Raw genomic sequence first — 26,183 nt, forward strand, 5'->3', positions numbered from 1 at the left:
TAATAAATAAACAAATAGATAATGGTCCTCTCCTCAGGCAAAAGAGTTTGCACTATTAAAGGCCCTGAGTTTTTGCAGTGCAAGTATATGAAATATGATAGGTAAAAACACTGAAATTTTGCAAAATACATGAAAGATGCCTTTTTCTTGCAAAAATATGTTGGGTAACACACCATATATGGAACATGATTGTTACAAACTTGAACTTCTCTGAATGTATTTGTAAGATGCCTCTTTCTCAGAAATGCTGAACACCTTGAATTTTTTTAACCACATCTACTATATATTTATTAAATCATGTAAATTCTTTCTTAAATAAAATGACATTAACATTACATCATCATAATGATAGACCCTTAACTGAATTGCATGGCTTAGTGCCCGCTCCAACTCTGTTTCCCATTCAAACAAACAGAACTTAAGATAGGGGAAAACATTATCCTTACTTTTTCTCGGCAATCCTCGTATCATCTTCATACTCATCTCTGGGGCCTGTAAAAAGATTATAAACCAATAACGCTACCTCACGGAAATATTCTGAGGCCACTTCACCATCTATCAACTCAACCACTGCAGCAATAAAGTGTTTATATGCTTGACACACTTCAATGGAAGCTACAAGAAAAAGAAAACACATCAACATCTGAGAAGTCATTGATATCCATGTGAATGAAAAGTTTTATGCAAGGTAATAGTGCATAAATATTATATAAAATTAAAAATAACACATTTCATTCACAGAGCAGCTGCTTCACTAGTGACTTTACCACTCACAAACTATATCATCATAAAACTGGCTATTGTCTTTTTCATATGCCATTATCAGGCAGTGCATTGACAAAAATTGCAAGCAATTCCCAAAATTGAATGTCTCTTGCGAAATTTATAGATGGAATAAAATCATGAGCGATGGATTAAAAACTTAGTCAAAAATATCTTTCTGAAAGGGGTTGGATATTTACAAGATATTTTCTTTTTGGTGGCAACTCCAAAAAAAATTGAAATTATTTCTTCCAAAATCACAAGCAAACTTCTGATTTTAAGTTATAATTTTCACTTGTTGGATGTGCCCTAATGAGACTAGTGAACTAGCAAGTAAAAGCAACTGTTAACCAAAACACCTTATATGCCAATATATGTACGACTGAAATGAAGTTTCACATGCCACAGTACAAGGAAAAAACAAGTCCATATTAGAAGCAAAATTTTGAAATTTCACAGAACTTGGTTCCGAATCAAATCCAATTCAGTAATCCCGTACCATAAAAACCAGCCTTGTAGAATTCATTCCCTACTAAAGCTTAAATATCAATACTAAACACAAACTGAAAATATCAACAGCCATGAGTCATAATACCTTCGTCCCACCCATGAACTATCTTCCGTGCAAGCTCTGATTCCTCAACCGAATTGGCATCACTGATTACAGAATTAACAATCCCAAGATCAAATTTCACAGATTTTGACAAACTAACCAGCCCCTTACCCTCCATTTGGTTGCTGAGAAACTTGAGTCATTTCCACTAAACTAAACTAGCTCAATTGGGCTGAGTTTGTTAACATCTCTAATTTTCTCGTAAAGAATCATGGATTCAGAATTATAATTCCCCGGACTCACCAACATTTTCTCGGCAACCAAACAAAAATAATTAATTAATTAATTAAACCATACAGAAGACTGTGTTTGAACCTGCGAGGGTTGTGGTTTTGGAGGATGAGTTTGCGTTGGAGATAGGCATGGTCGACATCGAAGGGGTCTCGGAGAGAGTTCGTTAAGCGAGGAAGCTGAACCAACATTACTTCCTGTGAAGATTCTGGAAAACTAGAAAAGGTTTTCTCAATAGAAGATTACTCGAAGTAGAAGGTGACGGTGATCGGAGACAATGGAATCCGAAAATTATTGAAAATGTACGATTATGAAGATTGCTTGCGGCACAGGTTTCGTTTGTATTATTTCGGATACGAAACGGCTGAAGAGTCCAATAGCTACAAACCAATCACATCACGCCACGTCACTTCACGCAGGGCAAAATTGTCATTTCTGCGCATTACCCCTAGCTTCCAACACCGTGAATACCCTAGCGAATTCAGAGAAGGCGCGAATCAATCCACGACGTCACAGTTGCCGGCATTTTCGCCGTCGAACATACTTTCAGATTCTGGTTTTTGTTGCTTTTAGTTACAGCTTGATTGTTTGTTGGGAATTTGAGATTCACCAGAAAACCTGAAATTCACCAGTGGGAATTTCTACCTAAGTGATGCAGAGAAGAATAATTTCGCAATTTTCTTATTCCAAGAGGGTACACTGCCAATTAAGTCCAATTTTCTTCTTTGCTTCCAGAAGAACCCTAACCCTAGGAGGGGAAGGAGTGGATGATCCACTGTATGCAGATGTACCAAGGCCTTGTAGAAGAAAGTCGGAGAGGAAGCCGTATCCAACACCCATGAAAATTCTGATCCGAAGAGCCAAGGAAGAGAAGGAAGCTAGAAAGGCCCAGCCTAGTAGGGTGCTTGAAGACCCCCCCGACAATGGTTTGCTTGTCCCTGAACTCATCGGGGTGGCTCATCAAGTTTATCAAGCCCAACAGTCACTCCTCCTTGGCCTCAGAAAACTCATTGATGTCATTCCCGTTCAACGCTGCAGGTACTATCCTGTGATTTTTCTTCTAATCTTTTTAATGGGATATCTCTTATATATTTTGTTTGTTGCCTTTTCCTGTGGGAATACATTTTCTTGTTTCATAGGCAATGGTTACAATTCACATGAATGCTAATTGTAAGCTATCCTTTTTCTCTGCAAATTTAGGTCTTTTAGTAGAGATTGTTAGCCCATTTCTAAACTGTCAATACAAGGTCTAGAAACCTAGAATCAAGCTCAACAAAATTACATTTAGGTTATATGTGGCCTGTTATTTTGGTGTGTCAGAAAATGAAAAACTTATGAGTTAAGTCTTTGTTTCTTCTATGTTGGTTCTGGATCCTACTGGTTTTCCAAGTTGTGTTCAGTTGATTTCCTGGGTGAGATTTGTCTTTGTTAATTTTGGGGCGGGCTCAACCTCTTGCAGCTGGGTACTTCTTTGTATCTGGCTCAACCTCTTGCATCTTCTACTTAGCATTTAGTTTTGCTGCTTCTTTGTGGTTTCAGATAAATTAAACTTTTTCCTCGAATATCAAGACAACAGGGTGAGAAGATGATCTTATTTTGGAGAAAACTGGAAAATATAGAGACAGAGAGATAATTGAAACATACCAAATTAATTTGCACAATTAAAACCTCCAATTCTCCTCGCCTTCCTGTACATGTTTCACTTTTCATGCCTGGCCTCCATATGAGTCTGCTGCTGAATAACCGATGCCCTTGCAGCATTTAACTGATTTGCTAATTCTCTATAAGGCTTTGCTTTCAGGTTCTGCTTTGAAGTTCACATTGGCCATATGGGTCACGAAATTCGAACGTGCACTGGTCCAAAGAGTGGTTTCCGTAGTTCTAAACATGTTTGGAGAAAGGGGCGAGTTGAAGATGCAGTTTATTTTCCCAAATGCTTCCATCTCTGTGATCGTGTTGGAAAACCCAGAGTTGTACATGATGAGAGGTTTAACATCAAAAGAATCCCTGCCATTTTAGAGCTCTGCATTCAAGCAGGTGTAGACCTTGAAAAGTACCCTACAAAGAGAAGAGCAAGGCCTGTATATTGTATTGAAGGAAGAATTGTAGATTTTGAGCCAGAGACAGAAAAAGATGAAATGAGAAGAAATGTAGAAGCTTCTGATTTGGGGACCAAAACTGAAGAGATGGAAAGGAATTCCAATTCACATAATCCTAGTCATTTTCTCACACATTCAAATAATGGGGAGGAGAAGAGCTTGAAGGAATTAAGTACCACCACACTTGAATCATGGTTTGAGATGATATCAGGAGCGAAAAAGATTATGGAGAAGTACAGTGTGAAGACTTGTGGATATTGTCCTGAAGTTCAGGTGGGTCCCAAGGGACACAAGGTGAGAATGTGCAAAGCATCAAAGCACCAGTCTCGCAACGGTTTGCATGCTTGGCAAGAAGCAACAATAGATGATCTTGTGGGTCCCAACTATGTCTGGCATGTACAGGATCAAAATAGGCCTGCTTTGGATAACAGCCTGAAGCGGTATTATGGCAAGGCTCCAGCTGTGGTGGAGTTGTGTGTGCAGGGTGGTGCATCCATTCCAGATCAGTATAGGAGTATGATGAGATTGGACGTGGTTCCGCCTGACCGTGATGAAGTTGATCTTGTTGCTTGACATGGTGTTTCTTCCCACAGATGAATGGTACATTACTCAAAACATTAGAGAATCTGAAGATCCTTTGCTTTTGCATTAGAGCTGAAGTTCTTTGTCTTGATGGAATTCGACTCAAAAGGAGTTTCCAGTAAGTCCTTTTCATTTAAGGCTGTTGATCTATTGTAGATGTGCAAATTTTTCATCACCTGCAGTCTCATTAAAAGAATCTAGCACATACTACTAGAAGAGGCCACCTTAAATTTGATGTGGCTTCCAAATTGATTACTGCCAACTGTTGGTGGTCCATAATTTCATAGTTTGGCAACTGGACCATATCTGGTCCAAAACCCACTGAGAGGCCTGGACAAAATAACTTGAGAAGTGTCCATACCCATATAATATGACTTTTTTCTTAAGAATTTATGGGGAAAAAACACTTTCAAGATCGTTCAGAAAGGAAAATAGATAGTTTCTTGTTGGAATGTCACATGTAGTGATCAGAGAAATTCTTGTATCCTTTAATCTCCTCCTTAAATTGTTTTGCTGAGACTCTCATCTCCTCCTTCAAAGTCTAGCACCTAATATAGATTCTTAGTCCAAGGTTATCAATACCTATTGGAATTACTTGATGCTGAGCACTTAAGTGGGTCTTTGTGGAGTAAGCCATGGCACAAATCAATTGTTTAAACAGTTTTATCTCCTCTTCTTCCTCTTCCTCTTATAAGATGAAACATCAAAATTAAGGAACAAATCCCGATTTCCTGAGGGGTGAAACCATGGGGAAAGGTGATAGAATTATGTACCTCAAATCTGTATTGTGTCTTTGGATCAAACCAGTTAGGAGGGTTTTGGTATGTGGATGGCCAATACAAAGCATATATTGCACATAGTGGACGGGGATCATGAATATTAATTGAATCTTGTCTTAAATTGTTCAAATTGAATGCTTGTTTTTTACTAGAATAAGAGGTGGCTTGCTTGTTTTTCTATCTGTTGAGGATTTCAATAGATGGCCTTGATTCAATTCATTGTCTTCTTTTCTGCAATTTCAGTATTGATTAAATCTCTGTGTAGCTTTTGACTACTATCAAAGTGGGAGCTGGTCCCTTCATGAAATCATCCTTGAAGAACCTTGATTTGGACAAATTCAGCATCATTCGGTACTATCGTTCATGCTCATCAACCCCACAAAGTGCCATTCCTGCCGGAATTCTGATTTCTCTCATATGGCCTGAGGCTGGAATACGTGTAGTATTGCCCCAGTTTGAGACTGAAAGCATTACTATCTTCGGCCGGGATGGAAAAAACATGTGCTGAATACAATTTTTCACATGGCCGGATCAGCCCTCTCCCTCTGGGAGCCTGAAGCTTCCAGTTTTCACCTGGCTTCTACAGAGACAGGGTTTTCCTGGTAATTCTCCATTTCATCCTCTGTAAATTGCTTCCCAATTTTTGCCCTCGTGTTGATCAAAATTTGGATTTTTTTGGGGAGTAAGCTAATTCGATACCTTCTAAGATTTTGGAACCCAAAATGCATTTCCAAATACAGCATTTAACTTCACAACTTCCTCGGGTTTCTGTAAAGATTCACATTGGGGTTGGTGATTGGCCTAACAGAGGCTCGAGGTTTTGGGTGGCTGTCAATAAGAATACGACACAATGTGGATCTGATATGAGAAACCCTATGATTTTTTTTTTTTTTGTTATCAAAGCACCATTCATTTTACTGGATTTGTATGCAGTGTGAGATTTTGGAGACGTGGCATTAGGCAGCTGACCTATAGCTGCAAGTGGACCAATAGCCAGAAACCAAACAGAGACAAAAAGTACGAGCCACGGACTGTGCATTCTCAGCTGGCGCGCATGTGTGCATGTGTGACACAATGGCTCCATTGGCTCCCTACCAGCAGCTAGGCTCAAGAGCATGTCTTTATGCGGTGGTGTATGGGCCCATGTGGAGCAACGGTCGGGAAAAAAAATGCCGTTGTGGCGGATTGCTCTTCAGAAATAGGTCGGCGCTGGGGTGTGATTTTGTGTTAAAGCTTAAAATCATGCACGGTTTTTCATGTATTTTTAGACCAAATACTCCGGTGACAAAACAGGTGTTTTGAAAAACTGCCTTTTTATTACGCAAAAGTTTAAATTAAACTACTTTTTCTACATGTTTCAAAAATAAAATTAGAATAGCTTTTTTACTTTTGACTTGGTAAAAGCTAAAGTTGAAAGCTTTCATTTGAAAATAGTAATTTTGATATAATATAAAACATATTTGAAGTGTGAAATGGCTTAGAGCTTTTTTCAAAACTGATTTTGAAAACAGTTTTCTTTTCTTTTAAACAAAAAAAATAATAAGAAAATATATTTGATAATTATAAATTATTTTTTGTTTTGTGCTTTTAATAATAAAAATAAGTTGTTTTTACTTTTTTTATAATTGTTTTAGAAAATAATTATATGGATATGTAAAATGATTAAAAAAATAATAAATATAAAAATTATTTTTAAAAATATTAAAAATATTTTAGGTTTTGAAATTTTTTTTATAAACGGTTTTTAAAAATTATTATTCAAAACCTTTTTCAAAAACTGTGAGGCCTTAAAATATTTTTAATTTATCATCAAAAAAATTTATTAAGGACTAAAATAATTGTAAAATATGCTTAAAAAAACATTCTTCCTTATGAGAATATTTGAAGTTCAAAATGAATATTTTAGGTGGTTTATTCCTGTGATGAAAAGTATAATTTTAACGTTAATTTGGATTGAAATTTCGTTTTTATTATAATTTATATAATAAAAATAATTAGCATTAGCATTCTTTAACGTTGGTCAAGAGCCGTTGCAGAAAGGGGATGTTTCTTGGGGTTTTCAAAAAGGAGCGAGGATTTGGTAATTCAAAGAAAATAAAAGGGCAATAAATAAATTAAAGGAAAAAAAAAAGGGCCGTTGCACTAAATCCAAAGAAATTCAAATGGAGAGAGAAATAAAAAGGAATCAAAAGGACACAATAATGACAGGTGGGGAGGATGAGGCGGGGCCCACTGCCAGCTATCGTCCACCTCTATCTTGGTTTTTTAAGCTCGTAGTCACCGTTCAAATCATGCCCAATGATTCACGTTCATATTTACAATTACATTAATCCCATCATCATCCATCATATTATCGTTCTTGAAATATTTAGGGTATGTTGTTTGGTTACCGAGAAACTCGAGGGAAAATGAAAAAGGAAGAAAATAGAATGAAAAATAAAAAGAAATAAAAAGTGTAGGAAAGTGAAAAATAGGTTTATATCTGATAAATTGTTTTTATATGCTCCTCTAAATTTATTTTATTTATTCCCCTTTATAAATTTGTAAATAATCTTAATTATATTTTATTTTTATTTATTTTTTTATAATAAAACTAAATATAATAAAGTTATTTTCTTTAATACTTTTTTTTTTAGGTTTTTTCTTAACATAGTCTTACGAAATTCATATATAATATTATTTCATAAAAATAATTTATAAATATTTGTAATATTTTATTTAATCATAAACTAAATAGATGGATCCCATGGGTTTGAAAGTGCAAGAAAGTGTGGGGGACTCTCCGATAAATACGCAACAATGAAGCTATTTTTATAATTTTTTTATTTAGATATAAATCAGTTTTGAGACTTTACTTATCAACTTATTTTTTTCTATACTTCTTAAAAATGTTTTATATCTAATATTTTATTTTTAATAATGTATCATGTTTATCAAATCAATTTTTAAAATAATTCCCAGAAAAAGTGAAAATATTTTTTAAAATACCATATTTTAATAATAAATAATCATCAATCTTATTTTTGAGTGCAAAAAAAGTCTTTTATTTTTAAAACTCTTTGAAAAAAAAAAAAAAAGAGTTCCTAAAGGTTTTATTTAAAATAGTTATCAATTCTAAAATAAAAAAAAAAGGTTTTTTATTCTTAAAAATAAAAAATGTGTTGTTTTAAGAAATCATTTTTTGAACGTTTTCTATTATAATAATTTATTTTCTAAATATTATATTAAAAAATAATTATAATTGATTCAAAATAAATGACTATATATCAAAGTTATTTTTAAAATATATTTAAAATATAAAAAATAAATTTAAAATATTTTACTTAATCAAATAAAATTTCAGTTTATAAAACATCGTATAATAATTTTTAAAAATTATTCTCAAAATTATTTTTTTATAACCTTCTAAGAGTACTTTTGGAAATAATTTTAAAAAAAATTACAGTATTTATAATATTTAAAAAGTTAAAAAAATTTCAAGTTTTAAAAATATCAGAAACGTTTTATAAAATCATTGCAAATGTATTATAACATTTGAAATTTTTTTATTTTTTAAGTATTTAAAAAACTAAAAAGATTGATCGAAATTATTGTCAAATGCATTATACAAATGTGTTTGTCAATAATTTTTTGAAATGTTTTTAATATTTTTAATATTTAAATAATAAAAAATTTCAAGTTAGAAAGGTTAAAAACTGTTGATAGAATCTGCAAAACCGACTCTAAAACAGCTCACAAATAGAGGACAAATGCTCCAATTGTATCCCTAAATGCGATGATCCGAATTCATATGGATTTGGGTTGGTTTGTGGGTGGAGTATGCAGAACAGCAGAGAGGGGGAGAGGCCAAAAAGCTTACGCATGCTCGCCTCCCTATGACACTCTGCAATGTCCTTGGTAGATGATAAAGAGAAGCGAAGAGTAAGAGTAAGAGTAGAGTAGCAACAAACAAATACACTACCCATTAACCGACACACACAGCTGGCCCACTTTCACCCCACCATCTACATCACTCTTGTATCTATATATTTCTTCTTCTTTTTTTTTTACTAGAAATTCCCATTTCTCACATCCTCTCCATCACTGTATCTCTCTCTTTTTCTCTCTCTAGTGCTCTCTCAACCTGCAAGAAAAAGCCTTTCTCTGAGCACCAGTGTTATCTCTTCCACCCCATACTCAAGACTCATCCCCTTTGTTTCTTCTGCTTAAATCATGGCTGCTTTAGTCTACATGGTGCTCATTTTGGCCATGGCTGGTCATTCAAGTAAGGCTTGAATATCTGGTCCCTTTTTTTTTCTAATTTTTCTACTGATATGTGTTTTTGGACCTGGGTTCTCCTTTTTTCCTGCTTTTATTTGGTTGGCATGCTCTTTCTGCAATGGATCCTCCTAAGCAGCTTTTGGTTTTTCTTTTGAGTCCGTTTTTTTGTTGCAAATTCATGGGTTCTTCTTCTTCTTTTGAGTCTTCTTTTTCATATTTGTTTGGTTCTGGGTTTTTTTTTCTTTCTTTCTTTTGTAACCCTTTCACATGGGCTGAAATGTCACATGAAGCGCTCAGGACTTACCCTCTGCATTTATCTTGATTTTTTTTTTTTTTTGCTTTTCTTCTGATGGAATTTTTTTTTTTCCTGAATTTTTGTAGGTGCTAATTGGTGTGTTTGCAAAGATGGGCTTAGCGATGCTGTCCTGCAGAAAACATTGGACTATGCATGTGGAGCTGGGGCAGACTGTGGCCCTATCCATCAAAATGGTGGTTGTTACAACCCCAACACTGTAAGAGCTCATTGTTCATATGCTGTCAACAGCTATTTCCAAAAGAAAGGTCAGGCTCAAGGAACCTGTGATTTTGCTGGCACTGCCTCTGTTGCTACATCTGATCCAAGTAAGCCCTCACAAGCCATCCCTCTCCCTTTAACATTTTTTGTAGTAATAATATTAGAGAACTAGTTCTTTTTAGTTACAAATTTTGCTTTTTGTTGGTGATTTACAGGCGCTTCTGGTTGTGTCTATCCTTCTAGCATCAGGTATGCATTTTAATCTCTTTCATTTTTATTCTCTTTAATGGGGTGTTGCAGGTCTGATACTTTTCAGAACAGTGATTAAGGTGCCTTTATTTTGGAAATGGGGTGCCCCTGTTTATACTAGATAATTCTGGTCCAAAGGGCACAATGGGATGACCATGAACCCAACTCAGATCTTTTCTTCATCTGAAAGTAAATTAGTGTATGGCAGTATTATGAGTAAAAGAGGTGTGTCTGAAGAGAGCTAAATCAATGCCTAGAAAAAGGGTCAAAAGAGAAAGAAAAAGTTAACAAATATAGGAGTAATGGCATGGTTTGTTTCCATGTAGAAATGCCCAGATCCCCATAAATATTTTCTGTTTTCTAAAATCATTCCAGGATGTGGTCCATGGTTTTTGAATTCAGAGCTAGTTGGTGGGATTCCGATTCCTCCACTCCAGGAAATGAATTTTATTTCAGATGGACACGCTCCCTTTTTCCTGGAAGCTGATTGAAAATTGGATATTTGGGAAAGGTTTTGGCAACTCAAATACTTTAATATTTTTGGTAGCTATAAAATATGGTTAATTTTGGAGGAGTATGATGAACTGCTTGTTTTAGAAAGCTCGGGTGGGTGAAATTTGCTGAAAATAAGATTGCGGAAAAAAAAGAATAGAAAATTTTGGAAATAAAAGCCGTGATTTAATCGAAAGTGGAGCCTGCTTTTTGTGTTGTGCCGCTTTCTTTTGATTCCTTCATCGATGAGCCTTTCTTTTATCAGATACATTTTTCCTTGGTGGATGGGCATCTTTTCTTTTTTTATTTGGAAAGAATAGCTTTTTGAATGGTTGCAGTCTGCATCCTTTGTTTCTTTTTGAAGCCTTCTATCTTATGATGATAAGTTTAGTGTGAAAATCCAACACCAACACCCTCTTCTTTTTTTCATCTTTGATCTAATGATGAATCGGAGCCCCTTTTTCATTGGATGCATTGTAATTGTATGATGATGTTCCTGACTCATTACGCATTTATTGCTGGTAGAGCTGTTGGTGTAGCTTTTCGCTTTCTTCAAAGATTCTTCAATTATTGGTATCTAGTGTGTCTTTTACTGAAGGTTAGATGTGAGTAGAGTTGATTGGTACAATGTGTATCACCTTGTGAAAAGATTTCCCTTTGTTCTGAGACTGTATCCTTTGTAAATAAATAAATAAAATATCAGCACCCAGAACAGTGATAAGGGGAGGGGGGAGGAGAGGGGGGAGTGTAGGGATTTTGTCTGGACACTACTGTCAACTAAGCTTGTCCACATTGAACGAACGGTAAAGTAATTATTCATGAGTATGATTCAAAGTGATGGGTGGACCACTGCCTCGAGATTTGAGGAACTTTTTGACATTTATTGGTATCCTGAGGGCTGTATGTACACATGTGATACCATAGTGTTTAGGTGGCTCCTGGGGTTTTATTTTTAGGTAGAGCCTCTTTCATGTCTGCATAAGTGTGTTATGAACCTTTTGGGATTGGCTTTCCATTGGCAAATCTAGGCGCTCTAGTATTTTTGGGCTACTATTTTCTATGCGGAATATTCGTTTAGAATATTGGAACTCATCAAATGATAGGTTCTGTTTGAGAGGATAATTGTGTAAAAAATCAATATGGTTGGATGATTTTATCCATTGGTTATGTTGAAGAAGCGAACCTATCCAAGTACGATTTAAAGAAAAGAAAAGAATCAAATGGTTAAATTTTTTTTAATCATATTGATTTTTTGTACAATTGTTCTCTTAAGTGGGGTTCATCATATGAATAGCCCCAACATTTGGAAGGAGCATACCATATGGAACCAACAGCATGTGATTCTTGGATTGACTAATTCATTCCCAGATTACCCACATTGATGTAGTTCGGTTTACCTCTTTCAACACAGTCGCTTAAATGGAAAGACCACCATGTTAAATATTGATTAATATTTCATTTGGGGATAGAGTGATGCAATTTTTTCACACAATCCTTTGTGCTAATACCGTAGTGTTTACCATTGTTCTAAAATCTTTAAGAGAGATGGAATACAAACTAAACTAAAATGGAATTTTGGGTGGTTATTTCAAAAATAATAAATTTAGCCGTCAATGTGCTGGTGTCAAGGTAAGTAATTATGCATTGGATATATAAGAACCAGCAAACAAAAAGTTTGTGTGAGCATTATGGCAGTCACTGGACTGGATATGTTGGAACCAATCTTGTTATGTATTCATAGGATTTTAATTCAAATAAATATATTTATATATATATATATATATATATATTACAACTTTATTGCGGTTTCAATGGCCATCTTATTTCATTCTCCATCATGAATTTTGATGAAGAACGATGTCATATTTTGGGATTTATCTTACAAATGACATCCTTCTGTATCAAATTTGGTGAGGAGAAATTGGCTGTGATGGTCATCTTATTTATAATGCTAGGGTGGGTTTTTTCACGTGAAACAGCGTTTATAGAATTTAATGTATGTTTGGCTGTGGAAAATGGTTGCTGGGATTTCGTGTATTTCTGAGGACATACTTGTGGCAAGCTTGCTTTTTATAAATGTTCAAGACAAGTTCACTTCCATGACTTGTATAGAATGGTAAATTTCAGCCCAAATGCCTCTCCCCTGTGCCATTTATGTTCTGGAGTACAACCTTCTTCCTTTTAACCCATATGCTTGGTAGATGCCTAGGTAAAACTGTTGCTCTCCCTGTCTTTGCTTTATGACAGCATAAAAAGGGTCCCAAAACGTGGGACAATTTCTTACCACTAGGTTATACAACCGAGAGATAATAAGAACTTAAGCTTGCTTTGAAGGGGGCAAATATTCTATGTCTCAAGTTATTGGTTGGAAAATTGGGAAGTTAAAAGTTTTAATAATGTTGCATCAGATCTGTGCAACCATCTTCTTAGGCTTAAAACTCATTAATTTTTGAATGACCTTAAGCCTGTCTGGATTACTGTGTACTATCTTGTTATGCATTTGCTTTAGTGGTATATGGTTTTTCAAGGTTGATGCTAATGCGCTTGCATTGTTTTCTTGGTTCAGCTCTGCGGGCACCAGTACAACCCCTTCCACGACAACTCCCTCAACCACACCATCAACCACAACGCCCTCAACCACGCCATCCACTACAACACCCTCAACTACAACACCCTCAACCACTTCACCTTACACTGGGACACCTTCTACTGGGGTATATGGCGGCATTAACAGTGGTGTTGGCCCATCAGGAGCTGGCATCAACACAGACATCAGTCATGGTGGGTTTATGCTTCAAAATACTTGCATGTTCTCTTTCTTTATAACCCTCTGGTTTTCAGGCTTGATGCTTTTGTGGGGTTGAAGAAACAAAGAACTAGATGTGGTGGTGGTGGGGCAGGGTGGTGAAAGGTGGATGTTGAAGAATTGCGCAGTGGTGGTGCAATGCATGTGATTCTACTGTTGTTTTGTGGGAAATCATCTAAAGACAGCCTTGCTAGGTTTTTGTTTTTTTCTTCCCCTTCCTACTTGGTAAAAAAAAGATGGCTTTTGATTCCTTTTGGGTTGGGGTGGGGTTGCTGGTGGGACTGCTCTCTTCTCACTCTCTCTCTCTCTTTCTCTCTCTCTCTCTCTCTCTCTCTCTCTCTCACGCTGTGTACTCTGTACCCTTTTTCCCTTTTTGTTGTACATCTAGATCTAGAGAGGCAGTAATATATTAATTTGATGAGAAGTTGGTGCCTCATTTTCCTATTGGTATTCATGATCTTCAAGGGTCTTTTTCTTTTTATCTACTCTTTTTCTATATGCTAGATTCTTCATTTTATATTCTAAACTCACATCTGCAGTATGGAGACCAGAAGATCTTGGTATTTGTTAGTTTAGTTTTTTAAGCTTGTATTGCATTTTGTTGGGGTTTTAGAATTTGGTTGAGGTGTCTCTATCTAACTTGGCTTGAGCTTGATTAGGGGTGTCATAGTCCTGTCTCAGCTGCCCAATACAGAACCTCAAAGAAAGCCCAGACCTTTATCTCCACAAGGGAGACCAAATGGGTCTTTGTGCCTTGAGCAAACCAAGGACAGAGGAAGGCTTTTTAGGCTTTTACAGCTTGATCACGATAAAGTCGCACTTCGTGCTGGAACTTCAACTTGAATGGGGCACACCCCTAGTTCTAGAGATGAACTCCATGGAAGTGCATCTGAGAATCTTTTGTAATGCTCATTGCCATATTGCAATATGACCCAAAACTAAAATGGAAGAAAAAAGATCAACCTGATGAAAATCAAGGAATAATGATTAATTCAGTGATTTCAATTTTTCTTTTTGGCATATTCTGCTCTGTTCATGTTCATATCATGATTCTCTTTTGTGATTAAAGCTTTAACTCAATGGCTCTCATCATGTACTCAGAACTTAAAGTCAAATGTTGTTGTTATGGGTAACATCATTGGTGACACTGAAACATTGGGCCATCTGACATGTGACTTGCCTCTTTTTCTTGCTAATATTCTCTTCTGAGCAAACATAGTAATTCTCTTTTTTCATATCTTCCAAGAATATTCTCTCCAAATCAACACCAGACCCATTCAGGCTGTTCCTTGGCTTTATTAAATTATTGCCCTTCATATAAACCACTTTTAAATAATTTTAAAAAAGTTGATTTATACATGTGGATAAGGTGGGGTTGATGAATTTTTATGCCAAATTGATACATATTTTGTTAAAATAATATTGTATTTACTAAATTTCTAATGAGAGAAGTCCCCTTCAATAGTAAAGGATGTTATGCTCTTGTTTGTTTTGAATTTTGAGAATTCTTTTTGAAGTTTAATAGGAGCTTTTACACCTATTTAGTTAAATTTGTAATTTTTGTTTAAAGAGCTTATGATTTAAGACAATTTAATTTCTTGTTAACTCTATTTTAGCTTGCGCAATAATTTTTTCATATTTTATGAAACTTTTATATATCAATATTATCTTTTAAAAATTGTGACTTTGGTTCAGGTTTTAGCTTTAAACATTAAGAGGTGCTCAAAGATTTATGTACAACTAAATCTTGTTTCAATTACGATGTTAAAAAATTTAAAGATTTGCTCCCAGTCATATGAGTCAGAAACTTTTTTCCCTTATTCGACGTAGAATATCGCAATTATATCTCATGTGAACACAAATGTAGGTTGGAGATCAGAGAGAGATCAATTCTAATACCATTTGTAATGCTGTACTCTTAAGTCTTAACTATTCTCCACTTTGGGTCTAATGCTAGTGGTTCTAACACCATACCTTATAACTTATAAGGTTGCCTATGTTGGGTAGACTAGCTATTTGGACCAATCCAAGCCCAAACCACTTTCATTGGGTTGGGCTTGAGAGTGGTGGGCTTTGGATTATTCAATTTACAATATTATCTTTTAGGCAATTTGAGAAGTTTTGGGATCCAATAGATTTTGCATTTGAGGATCTAAAATCTAGTATGAGTTTTCATTCCACCGTCAAAACTATTGCTTGCCATCTGGAAGTCATAAGTCACCGTTATGAACTTTATGAAATGTAACGTTAGAAAAAGTATGTAACTTAAAAAATATCAATCATGATAAAGGTTATCAATCCACGTGTTAAAAGTTATTAATTCACATGATTTTATCATGATTGTTTAGCCGTGGTTAAAAAAAATTGCGACCAAATATGACCTTTTGCCACCATCAGAAATTTTGAACATGGTTGGAGGGAAATTGTGACCACGACCAAAATAACATTAAGCTTTGATTTGTTTTAGAAAAAAAATTATTACTAAACCTTTCTTTTATATTTTTTTATTAAAATCGTGACTAAAAATGTATTGGTATCAAGGATTATGATCACGGGTGGGGTTCTCTATAACCATGACTATTGAGTCACAAGAAGATAATCCTATGTTAATGTCTCCATATACCATTATATGAGATGTGCACTTGCAAAATCCCACCATTCAAACACAATTTGTTCACAATCTTTTATGTTTTTCCTCTTGTCTTTTTTCCCACCAAAATAAAGTAAATATAATTTAATTATCCTTTAAACACTACTACTACAAAAAAAAAAAAAAAAATTAAATTAATGACGCTTTATTTCTTGACACTTATATGGAGTGCCATTATTTATTCTCAAAAATGATTATTATTGACAATTGCATTTTCTTGGTGCTTCAGAGGGAAAAATAAAGACGTTTTTAAATAACAATGCTTTTACAAGCATCATTTTTACGATGAATTTCAAAGAATGACATTTTTTATAAGTGTCGGGAGAAGCTTTAACCTTGACACTTTTTAAAAGTGTCGTCTTTTGTTTATTTTATTAATACTCTTATTTTCCAATTTAAAAAACTGTATTTTATTTTTTATTTTTTAAGAAATCCATAATTTCAATAAAGCCACATTTAGACCACAGAGTCCTTCACAATGGGTACTTAATATTCACACTCCAAGTTTCATCAACAAGTCTTCATTTGACTCAACCAACAAGCTATTGTCAATCTCCCATTAGGAAAGTGAACTTGATATAGATTTGGTTGTTTGGTTTGACCTTGCAAATGTTATGTCTTTGATAAGGTGTCAACTATATGTTAACTACATAGCGTTCGAAAATAACATTGAGTTTGCTTTGTTTGAAATCATTGAAGCATTATTATTATTTTTGTACTAAGCAACCATCACATGGAAATTATGTAGGATTTTAGTGGTAAACAATTTCTCATTTGATAGTTCAATGTTTATGTTAATTTAAACTTGGTAACTTCTAAGAATGACTTCTTTTGCTTCTTTTTGTCTTATTAGATGTGGTGGTAGTTTGCTTTGTGATATAAATGCTTTTTACTTCAATGCTCCAATTAATTATGTGAAGTTAAGGAATCCAACGTAAGAGGGAATGAATCGGATGTTAATGAATAGATTTTTGAAAATTGTTCAACTAATAGACATTTTAAAGGCTAAGTGTACATTTAATAAGGGATAGTATGTAGACAATAAAGAGCAAGCAAACGACAATTTAAAAGTGGTTTGACATAAACTCGCCTATATCCATGGCTTCAAGCTCAAGCCCCAAGCATTGAGGTATTTCATTGTGCCAAGGAATTCCACTTTATACTTTATTTATAAGTAGCAATGGACTTTTATAATCTCTCATAAGAAAAATATACTCAGTTAAATATGTTTCTGTCATAGTATAATTGAATTGAATAACAATAAATACAAGAGTTAGCTTTAACAAAAGGATACAAGTGAAGATACTTAGCGTTGGAAAGTGTCTCAAATTCCTAATTAGTATAATTTCTTTTTTGTAAATAATATTATATAGGATATCTCATAAATTGATATGTTATTGTAATATTATATTTTCTTATAAAATAAGAAAAGTTTTTAAGAATATCTGTATGAATATTTTAGATCATGAATGAAAAAAGTTATGAGATAGATATGAGCTTATAAAGACCATAGGTGGTGAATAAAGTGTGAGAAAAAATGGGAGATACCCGATGGGGTAGGGGGTTCATGGTTAAGGGTGTGGATGCAAGGAGTGGAGAAATATAAAATGCTTTAAAAACCTAATAATTGTATCGGTATTGTTTTTTGTAATATTTTTTTATGGTGTAATAAAATGATTATTTCTCATCTGTGAATGTAGACATGGTTGGTCAAACCACATTAAAACCTTGTATATTATTTGTGTGATTGTTTTATTTTTATGTTTTTAAAGCAGTATGTTTGCATTAAAAGCTTTTGCTGGTACACTAAATTGGTATCAGAGCTTCCGCATCCACAAAACTTAGGCTCTAATGTTGCAAGCAAGATAGTATGCAAGTTTGGTAGCATTTACACTTAAGAGAGTATTTAAGGCTTACAACGATAATATGATGATTTTTAGGATTAAGAATGACTAGAAAGTGGCCATTAGGTAGCGATTTTTGTACAACTAGTAACTTAGTCGATCAATTGTCTAACTAGTCATTAGCAATTAAAGTTTCTAATAGGTGACAATTACAAAAGCATATATGGCATTGATGATTAACAAATCTATGGTAATCACCTAAAAAAGAGAAGTGAATTGGGTAGTGATCATTTTTTAAATTTTTACAAAATGTTATAAGATAACATATAAGAATATAAAAATAAAGGCATCACCAGTAACAAATATAAGAGAAGGAAAGTGCAAATAATGATTTTATCATGGTTTAGAAAATTTTGCTTTCATCCACGCTCCAAAGTTTCTTCCAAGTGCCAAGATTTTTTTTATTATTATATATTAGTTTAAGGGGTACTAAGGGACCTCCACAAGCTCTTTCTCTCCTCACACCTTTATAAGCTCTATCAAAGCTCTCACAATATTCTCTAAATATTTCACAAATTTATAATTGAAGAATGAACAAATGGGACTCTCATCTAAAGTAGATACACAAATGAAAAGGGTTTGGACTTTCGAGCATAATAGAAGGATATGCAAGTTTGGTTTTGATGCACAATAAATGCTTAAAAAAAGGTTTGAATTAAGACTTATAATAATTTGCAAGTTGTTGGTTTATTATAAATGAGTTTCAATGATCATACTAGTACCATTTTTATGAGAAATAGTTGTTAGACATATTTTTAATGAGTCGATAAATCACTCATTCGACCACTTACTAGCTATTAGCATTTGCAAGTGTCCTTTGAGACGACTCAACGGTCAATTGGTTGAACAATTGATCAACCAATTGCTTAAGTGATAGGCGCTATAAAGATGAACTAGTAAACCACTTTTTTCAACTACATAACAAATTTAGAAAATTGTTACATAAGTAACCTCTAATGGCTTGAATTAGTTCATTTTGAAACTTCTTTAAATGTTAAAAATGCATATTGAAATATATGCTTATCATTAAACTAATCAATATTGTTGTCGCCTCGCGTATCCGATGGTCCACGTTGCTGCTATATGGATGGACACGTGATTCTCAACACACAAGGGGTTCTTGATTCAGTGGTTGCACCTGCAAAAGGCATCCGGACAGGGTGTCCGGACGCACCCTCCGATGGTTTTGTTAGCCATGGTGAGAAAGAGATATATAAATCAGTTGGCCTTTTTTAGGTATCAAGAGGTTACCAGAAGATCCCCCCTTCTTCTTCGTGCGAAGGTATATATATCCAGCTTCAGGGGTACTGTTCCTCTCATTAATGGTGAGGAGATCTTTTCTGTTGTGATGATGACAATAGGTATTAGTAGGAGCACTATCATCCTATGAATGGCTGTCAGAGACTATGGTAGGTGATGCGGCCGTCAGAGATCGTGGGAAGCGATTATGCAGAATGATCGTGGGAAGTGACTTGCTGTCACTTCCTCTTGTCTTCTCATTCTGCAGGTGATGGGATGTGGGCCATGGCTGCTTGTTGTGATTGCGTGTAAGACTTGCTTTACTTTAATTGACCATCCAGAAGATTTATATCCGGATGGCTCATGCTTACTATCCGGATGTGTTGTGGAGACTATCCGGATGTGTACGCTCTGCCAGCGTCGTTTGCTCTTCCTTGGATAGGAGAAGATGAAACGTCGTTTGCCTTTCCTTGAGGCGGTCCGGATAGGATGTCTACACCATGCATATCCTTAGGGGAATCCGGGTAATGATGGTCCGGATGATAACACGTGCCACGTGTCACTATGAGCTGCGTGCCACGTGTTTCCCAAGGGGAGGGGTCCCTACATTGCCCCCCTTTTTAACTTGCCTATTTTGCCCAAAAAATGGGCGGGTTAAAAATAACTGGCTTTTGAAAACTGAAGAAGTCCCTTTGTCTGACTGGGCCACGTGGCGGGTGGGGGTGCGGAAGCCAAAAAGGCTTTTATGACGAGCCGCCGACCCTGCGTATCCCCAGACAATATGTCGTTTCAATGATAATATGGCTGTTGGTTTGGCTTTCCGAGGGGCTGTCCTGCTATAAATAGGGTACTGTACCTCTTTTTGTATTTTTTCCTACTGCATTCTCTTGAGAGTCTTTCTTCTTACTGCTTTTTCTACGCCCTTTGCTTTTCTGAGAGAAAAAAAACTCCGAAAGCTCTTTTGTACCAGTGCTTTTGTATCGCGACTTTGTTGGTTTGCTGCTGGTGATTTTGTATCGAGGCGGTACCCGTTCTTCTTCTTCGGTGCTGTATTTGGTACGTATCTCTTTGCTACTGCCGTTCCTTTGGTTGCGTTTGCTGGTTCTTTACACTTGCTTTCTGGCTTGCTTGGGCATTGTTTTGGACGAGTCGTTTGCAATTGTTGTTGAATGTTGGTACTTTGTTGTTGTTTGGAGGGGTTTTTGAGGGGTTTTTCTGACGGCTTTGAGTTAGGGTTTGTGTATTTTCTGATTGCTTGGTCTGAACCGTTTGCATTGTTTTTGCGTGTAGATTTTGCTTTGGCTTTGTGGTAAGGAATGGCTCCAAAAAAGACTGTTTCGTCTGTCCGGGTCAGCGAGGCTAGCGAAAAGGCGATAGACAAATTAAATGCGAAGGAGTTCCGGGAGCGATTCCTGATCCCCCATGACGTGTTGATAGACCTGGTGAACGAGGAGGCGGCTATGCCTACTGAGAAAGGTGGAAAAAACGCTATCCTCTTCACAAAGGAACAATTCAACGCGGGGCTCCGGTTCCCTCTGCCGGCGTTGTTCAAGGAATTCCTCCACTTCTCTCAAATTCCCCCTATCTTTATTCACCCCAACCTTGTCCGGGTGCTGATGGGATGCAGCATCATCAACATGCTGTACAGCCTCGACCTGACGCTACTGGAGGTGTTCTTTGTCTATTCCCTGAAGAAAGCAAAGAATGATATCTTCAGTGTGTCCGCTCACCTGCCCTCCCTTCAAATGGTGACAGAACTGCCAGATTCGACAAAGGGAGGGGCGAAGGGGCTGGTGGCAGTCTGGGGTGGATGGGCGGGGCTATCGCAGCATCCGTCGAGGCCTTTTTCTCCGAATTATACCCTAAAAATTCCGGGTAATCTTGTTTTGCAACTTTTTTTTTTTTTTTTTTTTTTTTTTTTTTTTTTTATCCAGATTTTGCTTTGCTGATTTTTCCAGATCTTTCCGGGCGGAATTCTCACCTTTTGTTGCTGACAATGCAGGTTTGGAATTGAGGGGCCACCTTGTGGATTGGGTGGAAAAGGCATCCTTTGCCTGTGTCTGCAAATTATTTGAAATAGATCCCAAGGAGAGGGCCTACAAAACATTGCTCTCGGCGCGGAATTTGACAGAGGTCGTCCGGGAGCCCCAGGAATATGTTATCAACATCCTTCCTAGGAAATTGGCAAAGGATGAGATAGTGCCTGGGGAGCATTATACAGTGAAAGAGCTCCCCCTCTATCAGGAAGCTAAAGAAGCTGACGCTGAAAGGCGGCGAAAGCTCCTGGAGGATAGAGATCAGAAAAAGACTGAAGGCACTATCCGGAAGGCTCCCGGACAGAAGCGGGGTCCGGACTCCCCTCCGAAGAAAACTTCAGGAAAAAGGGGGAAGCTGGTGAAGAAGCATGGGAAGGATGCGAAGGAACCCACTCCTCCCAAGGAGTTTCCTCCTCCACAAACTACCTATGAGGGGGAGGTAATGATAGAGGAGCCAGTAAATGCTGCTCCGCACTCTATCTCAAGCGGCCCCGGGCGCATGTCGGGGTTGAATCACTCAGGTCCCTCCTTAGTCGCGGCTGCGCGTCTAGCCAACGTGGCTGAGGAAGCTGCATCTATCAACCATCCGGGCAACCTCAATCCGGATGCAGCTGAAACGGCCCCGTTGGAGGAAGCGGGGGCAGAAAGCCAAAGTCAGCCTTCCGACGACCCGGATCGCCTGGCTATAGTCCTGGTGAAAGGGCCTCCCCTCAAGAAGCCGCGTTTGACGCGCGATCTACAGTCCGGACTCTTTGAGCGGCTTCAAGAGCGGCAGCAAGAGATTGAAATTAGCTGCGCTTCTGCTCATGACGCTCATCCGGATGGAGGCGAGGTGGAGATGGCTACTGAGACCTCAGCCGTTCCGGCAATAATTCCGGCTGAGGATGCATCCGGACCTATGTGCCCGGACGAAAATATGGGGGCTCCGATTCCGGGACACGAGCTACCCTCTCCTTCCTCATCCGAGGAGGAATCTGCTGATGATGCCGCTCCCGCTAGCCCTTTCAGCTACGCGGAGTTGGAAGCTAAGTTAAAGCAGATTACTCCTGACTGGAAAGCCATCAAGCCCTCTGCTAAGATGTTTGATATGATAGAAACGGTACGCCGCTGTCTTGTGTTTTTGCTTTTTGACTTTTTGTTGCACTGATGTGTTTGTTGTAGTATGATTTATGTTTTTGCTTTTCTTGTTTGTGTGTTAGCTGGTGAGGGGCCTCCGCAGCATGTCTCAACAACACGCTCTTTTTACTCAGCTGCTGCAGACCGCAGACTATATGAAGACCTTCTCCTCTCGGCACCGAGAGATTGAAAATCAACTGCGTCTGAGAATGGAGGAGGCTGAGGCCAGTCTATCCACCATGCGAGAGGAAAATGAAGCCCTCCGGGTGGAGTTGGCTGAGGCAAAGGGTCAAGAAGAATCAACTGCGGGCCGCCTTCATGAGGCGGAGGGTGAGGCAGCCCGGCTAAGGGATGAATTGAGTCGACTCCGGACAGAAGTTTTGAATGAAAAGAAGCAGAAGGAAGACTTGCAGCTGCGTCTGGATGTGCAAAAAGAGGAACTTGAACGGGAGTTTGCTGTGGAAAGGGAGGAACTTGCAGCGGATTACCAGAGGCAAGTGGATGATACATTTATCTTTGGGTATCGCTGCTGCATGAAGAAGAACGGTATAAAGCGAGATACCCCTTCAATTCCTCCAAGTGAAGAAAAGAAGCTCCATGAGAAACCTGCTCCCTGATAGTTTATCTCTTTTTGCAATTTTTCTGCTGTAATTTTTCCTTCTGTATATTTTTGTGGTCCGGATGTCTCTTTGTAATTTACATTTACTCATATCAATAAAACTTACTTCTTTCTCATTTGCACTTGTGTACTCTTTCTACTGATAATACTGCTTTAAATTAAACACATTCCATGGTCTGAGTAACGGAGTGCCATCTAGCTTTTGTAAATGATAGGCTCCATTTTCATTTGCCTTAGACACTATGTAGGGTCCTTCCCAATTGGCTTGGAATTTTCCTGCGCCTACTTCAGCAGTATTTTCAAAAACTTTTCTAAGTACTAGCGTACCATTTTTGAAGTTTCTGGGCCTGACTTTTCGATTGTAATGCGCTGATGCTCTTTGTTGATAATCTGCCATCCGGATGGATGCGCTTTCTCTGACTTCGTCTGCCCAGTCCAAATTTCTTCCTAGTTCTGTGTCGGCATCTTTTTGCTTTGCTGCATCAGTCCGGATAGTAGGAAGACCTATTTCAGTGGGAATGACTGCATCCATTCCATATGTGAGGGCAAAAGGAGTATTTCCTGTTGGTCGTCCGGGTGTGGTCCGATAGGCCCACAGGACGCCGGGTAGTTCCTCCACCCACCTCCCTTTGGCTTGCTCCAGCCTTTTCTTCAAGGCATTGACTAGAGTTTTGTTTGTGGCTTCCGCCTGGCCATTGCTTTGAGGATAACGTGGCGTGGAGTATGAATTCCGGATATTCAATTCCGAACAGAAATTCCTGAATGCAATGCTGTCAAATTGTGGACCGTTGTCAGCTATGATGATTTGGGGAATCCCATAACGGCAAACAATGTTCTTCCATACGAACTTGGTAACATCTTTATCTTTGATGCTTGCATATGCTTCAGCTTCTACCCATTTACTGAAGTAATCAGTGGCGACAAGAAGGAATTTCTTTTGGGCGGGTGCTGCTGGGAGGGGTCCCACTATGTCCATGCCCCACTGCGCGAAAGGCCATGGGCTTGAGACCGATTTTAATGCGATTGATGGTATATGTGGAATGGGAGCGTATCTTTGACATTTATCACATTTTTGGACATATGCTGCCGCGTCTTTCTTCATTGTTGGCCAATAGTATCCTTGTGAATGAGCTCTATGTGCTAGGGATCGTCCTCCCGTATGATTTCCGCATACTCCTTCATGTAACTCAGCTAACACATACTGGGCCTCTGAATGCCCAAGACAGCGAAGATAAGGCCCTGTGAAGGATCGCTTGTACAGGTGCCCCCCAATCAGGGTGAAACGGGCAGCTTGCACCCGGATTTTGTGCGCTTGTTTAGGATCTTCGGGTAAAGTTCCTGTCCGGAGATATTCTGCAATATCATGCGTCCATTCTTGATCATCCGCTTGGTCTGCTTCAATGGAGTTGCAAGTGGAATTTTCTGCGACAGAGGGATTGGCTTGTACATGGATAGGCAATAGAATGGCTTCTCTGGTGGGGAGGGAAGCAGCTATACCGGCCAAGGCGTCAGCGCGCCCGTTGTCAGCTCGCTTAATTTTTTCAATTGTCCACTCGGTAAATTGCTGTAAGGTGCTTCTTACTTTGGCCAAGTATCGCGCCATGCGTGAGTCCTTAGCCTCATATTCTTTCTGGACATGCCTTACCACTAGTTGCGAGTCGCTGTAGATTCGGAGTTTGGAGACGGATAGCGCAAGAGCGAGGTCCAATCCGGACAGGATGGCCTCGTATTCTGCTTCATTGTTAGACGCGGAGAATCCCAGCCGGATGGCCTGCTCCAGATGTTCCCCAGTTGGGGACTGCAATAAGAGCCCAACTCCAGAGCCTGATGAGCGTGAGGCTCCGTCAACTCGTAGAGTCCACCACTCCTGTTCACCTGATTCGTGGTGCTGGTCGGGTCTTCGTGAATATTCGAGCACGAAGTCGGCCATTACTTGGCCTTTTTTGGATAATCTGGGTTGGAATTCGATTCCAAATTCGCTCAATTCGATGGCCCACTGTAGCATTCGCCCAGTTAAATCTGGCTTGTGTAGAATGCTACGAAGGGGCTGGTCGGTCAGTACAATCACTGGGTGAGCTTGAAAATAGGGGCGGAGCTTTTGAGCAGCACTTCGAAGAGCTAAGGCTGTTAGCTCCATTTTTGAATACCTGGTTTCTACATCTGCCAAAGCTCTGCTGACATAGTAGACAGGTTTCTGCTCCTTTGGCGAAGGGCAGCGGAATAGAACGGCGCTGATTGCCCATTCTGAGACAGCTAAATACATATATAGCTTCTCCTTTGGCATGGGGCTGCTCAAGATGGGCGGATGCATGAGACAGTGTTTTATTTTTTCCAACGCGTTTTGGCAATTGTCCGTCCATCCCTGCGTTCCAGCTTTTCGTATCGCTAAGAAGAAGGGTCGCAACTCGTCAGTGAAGCGGGCTATAAAACGTCCTAACGCAACGAGCTTGCCTGTGAGGCGTTGTAACTCCTTTTTGTTCCTGGGAGGAGGTGTCTCCATGACTGCTTTGACTTGATCCGGGCTGACTTCTATGCCTCTTTGGCTGACCATAAATCCCAGAAATTTGCCAGCACTCACGCCAAAGGCACATTTGGAAGGATTTAGCTTCATGTCATACTTTCGCAAGAGGTAAAATACTTCTTGTAAATGGAGGATATGCTGCTCTCGAGTTTTGCTTTTAACCACGATATCGTCAATGTATACCTCGACCGAGCGGCCTATCAGAGGTTTGAAGATTTTGGTCATCAATCTTTGATACGTGGCGCCAGCGTTTTTGAGTCCGAATGGCATGACTTTGTAGCAATAGAGGCCGTGTGGCGTTATGAATGCTGTTTTTTCTTCGTCATCCGGAGACATGGGAATTTGGTGATAGCCGGAGAAGGCATCCAAGAAAGAGAGCATCCCTTGCCCGGAAGTGGAATCCACAATTTGATCTATCCGCGGTAAGGGAAAACTGTCTTTTGGACATGCATTATTGAGATTGGTGTAATCAACACAGACTCGCCATTTGCCCTCTTTCTTTGGTACCACTACTACATTTGCCAACCAATCCGGATAAGATACCTCTCTGATGAATCCGGCTTCCAACAATTTGTTAATTTCATCTTGGATAACTCTTTGTCTATCCGGGTGAAATCGTCTAATCTTCTGTCGAATGGGTCTGGCTGCTGGAAAGACGTTAAGCTTGTGAGAGGCGATAGAGGGATGAATTCCCTTCATATCCGAATGTGT

General features: G+C 38.1%; 4 protein-coding genes across 6 annotated transcripts in view; 3 read left to right on the top strand and 1 right to left on the bottom strand.

Annotated features, from left to right (window-relative positions):
* The window catches only part of LOC100251846 (DExH-box ATP-dependent RNA helicase DExH14), a 56,911-nt gene extending 54,960 nt beyond the window's left edge, over window positions 1-1,951 (bottom strand). Inside the window, exons 1-3 of the mRNA XM_002284093.4 lie at window positions 1,691-1,951; window positions 1,358-1,419; window positions 447-615 (exon numbers count right to left, since the gene is read on the bottom strand). Coding sequence (XP_002284129.1) covers window positions 447-615; window positions 1,358-1,419; window positions 1,691-1,797 — 338 coding nt within the window. The 5' untranslated portion in view covers window positions 1,798-1,951. The remainder of the gene's footprint in view (window positions 1-446; window positions 616-1,357; window positions 1,420-1,690) is intronic.
* Window positions 1,952-1,991: 40 nt separating this feature from the next.
* Window positions 1,992-6,372, top strand: LOC100854712 (APO protein 3, mitochondrial). 3 transcript variants are annotated; one of them, XM_010664952.3, is made up of 4 exons: window positions 1,992-2,644; window positions 3,408-4,405; window positions 5,310-5,668; window positions 6,000-6,372. In XM_010664952.3, exons 1-2 carry the CDS (start codon window positions 2,259-2,261, stop codon window positions 4,276-4,278), a joined length of 1,257 nt encoding a protein of 418 aa, XP_010663254.1. In that variant the 5' UTR covers window positions 1,992-2,258; the 3' UTR covers window positions 4,279-4,405; window positions 5,310-5,668; window positions 6,000-6,372. The 3 variants fall into 3 exon arrangements, with proteins under 3 accessions (XP_010663254.1, XP_003634299.2, XP_010663253.1); XM_003634251.4 differs by having other exon boundaries at window positions 5,332-5,668; XM_010664951.3 differs by having other exon boundaries at window positions 3,408-5,668.
* Window positions 6,373-9,004: 2,632 nt separating this feature from the next.
* LOC100241539 (PLASMODESMATA CALLOSE-BINDING PROTEIN 3) lies at window positions 9,005-13,823 on the top strand. Its single transcript, XM_002284076.5, has 4 exons — window positions 9,005-9,330; window positions 9,708-9,947; window positions 10,056-10,089; window positions 13,148-13,823. The coding sequence occupies exons 1-4, from the start codon at window positions 9,279-9,281 to the stop codon at window positions 13,443-13,445; spliced, it is 624 nt and encodes a 207-aa protein (XP_002284112.1). The 5' UTR covers window positions 9,005-9,278; the 3' UTR covers window positions 13,446-13,823.
* A 5,166-nt stretch (window positions 13,824-18,989) lies between these two features.
* Window positions 18,990-23,772, top strand: LOC132252766 (uncharacterized). The gene is made up of 4 exons (XM_059733959.1): window positions 18,990-21,055; window positions 21,183-22,315; window positions 22,416-22,533; window positions 23,747-23,772. The coding sequence occupies exons 1-4, from the start codon at window positions 20,497-20,499 to the stop codon at window positions 23,770-23,772; spliced, it is 1,836 nt and encodes a 611-aa protein (XP_059589942.1). The 5' UTR covers window positions 18,990-20,496.
* Window positions 23,773-26,183: the final 2,411 nt, after the last annotated feature.

This window comes from Vitis vinifera, chromosome 17 (genome assembly GCF_030704535.1).
Source record: "Vitis vinifera cultivar Pinot Noir 40024 chromosome 17, ASM3070453v1".
Classification (NCBI taxonomy): Eukaryota; Viridiplantae; Streptophyta; class Magnoliopsida; order Vitales; family Vitaceae; genus Vitis; species Vitis vinifera.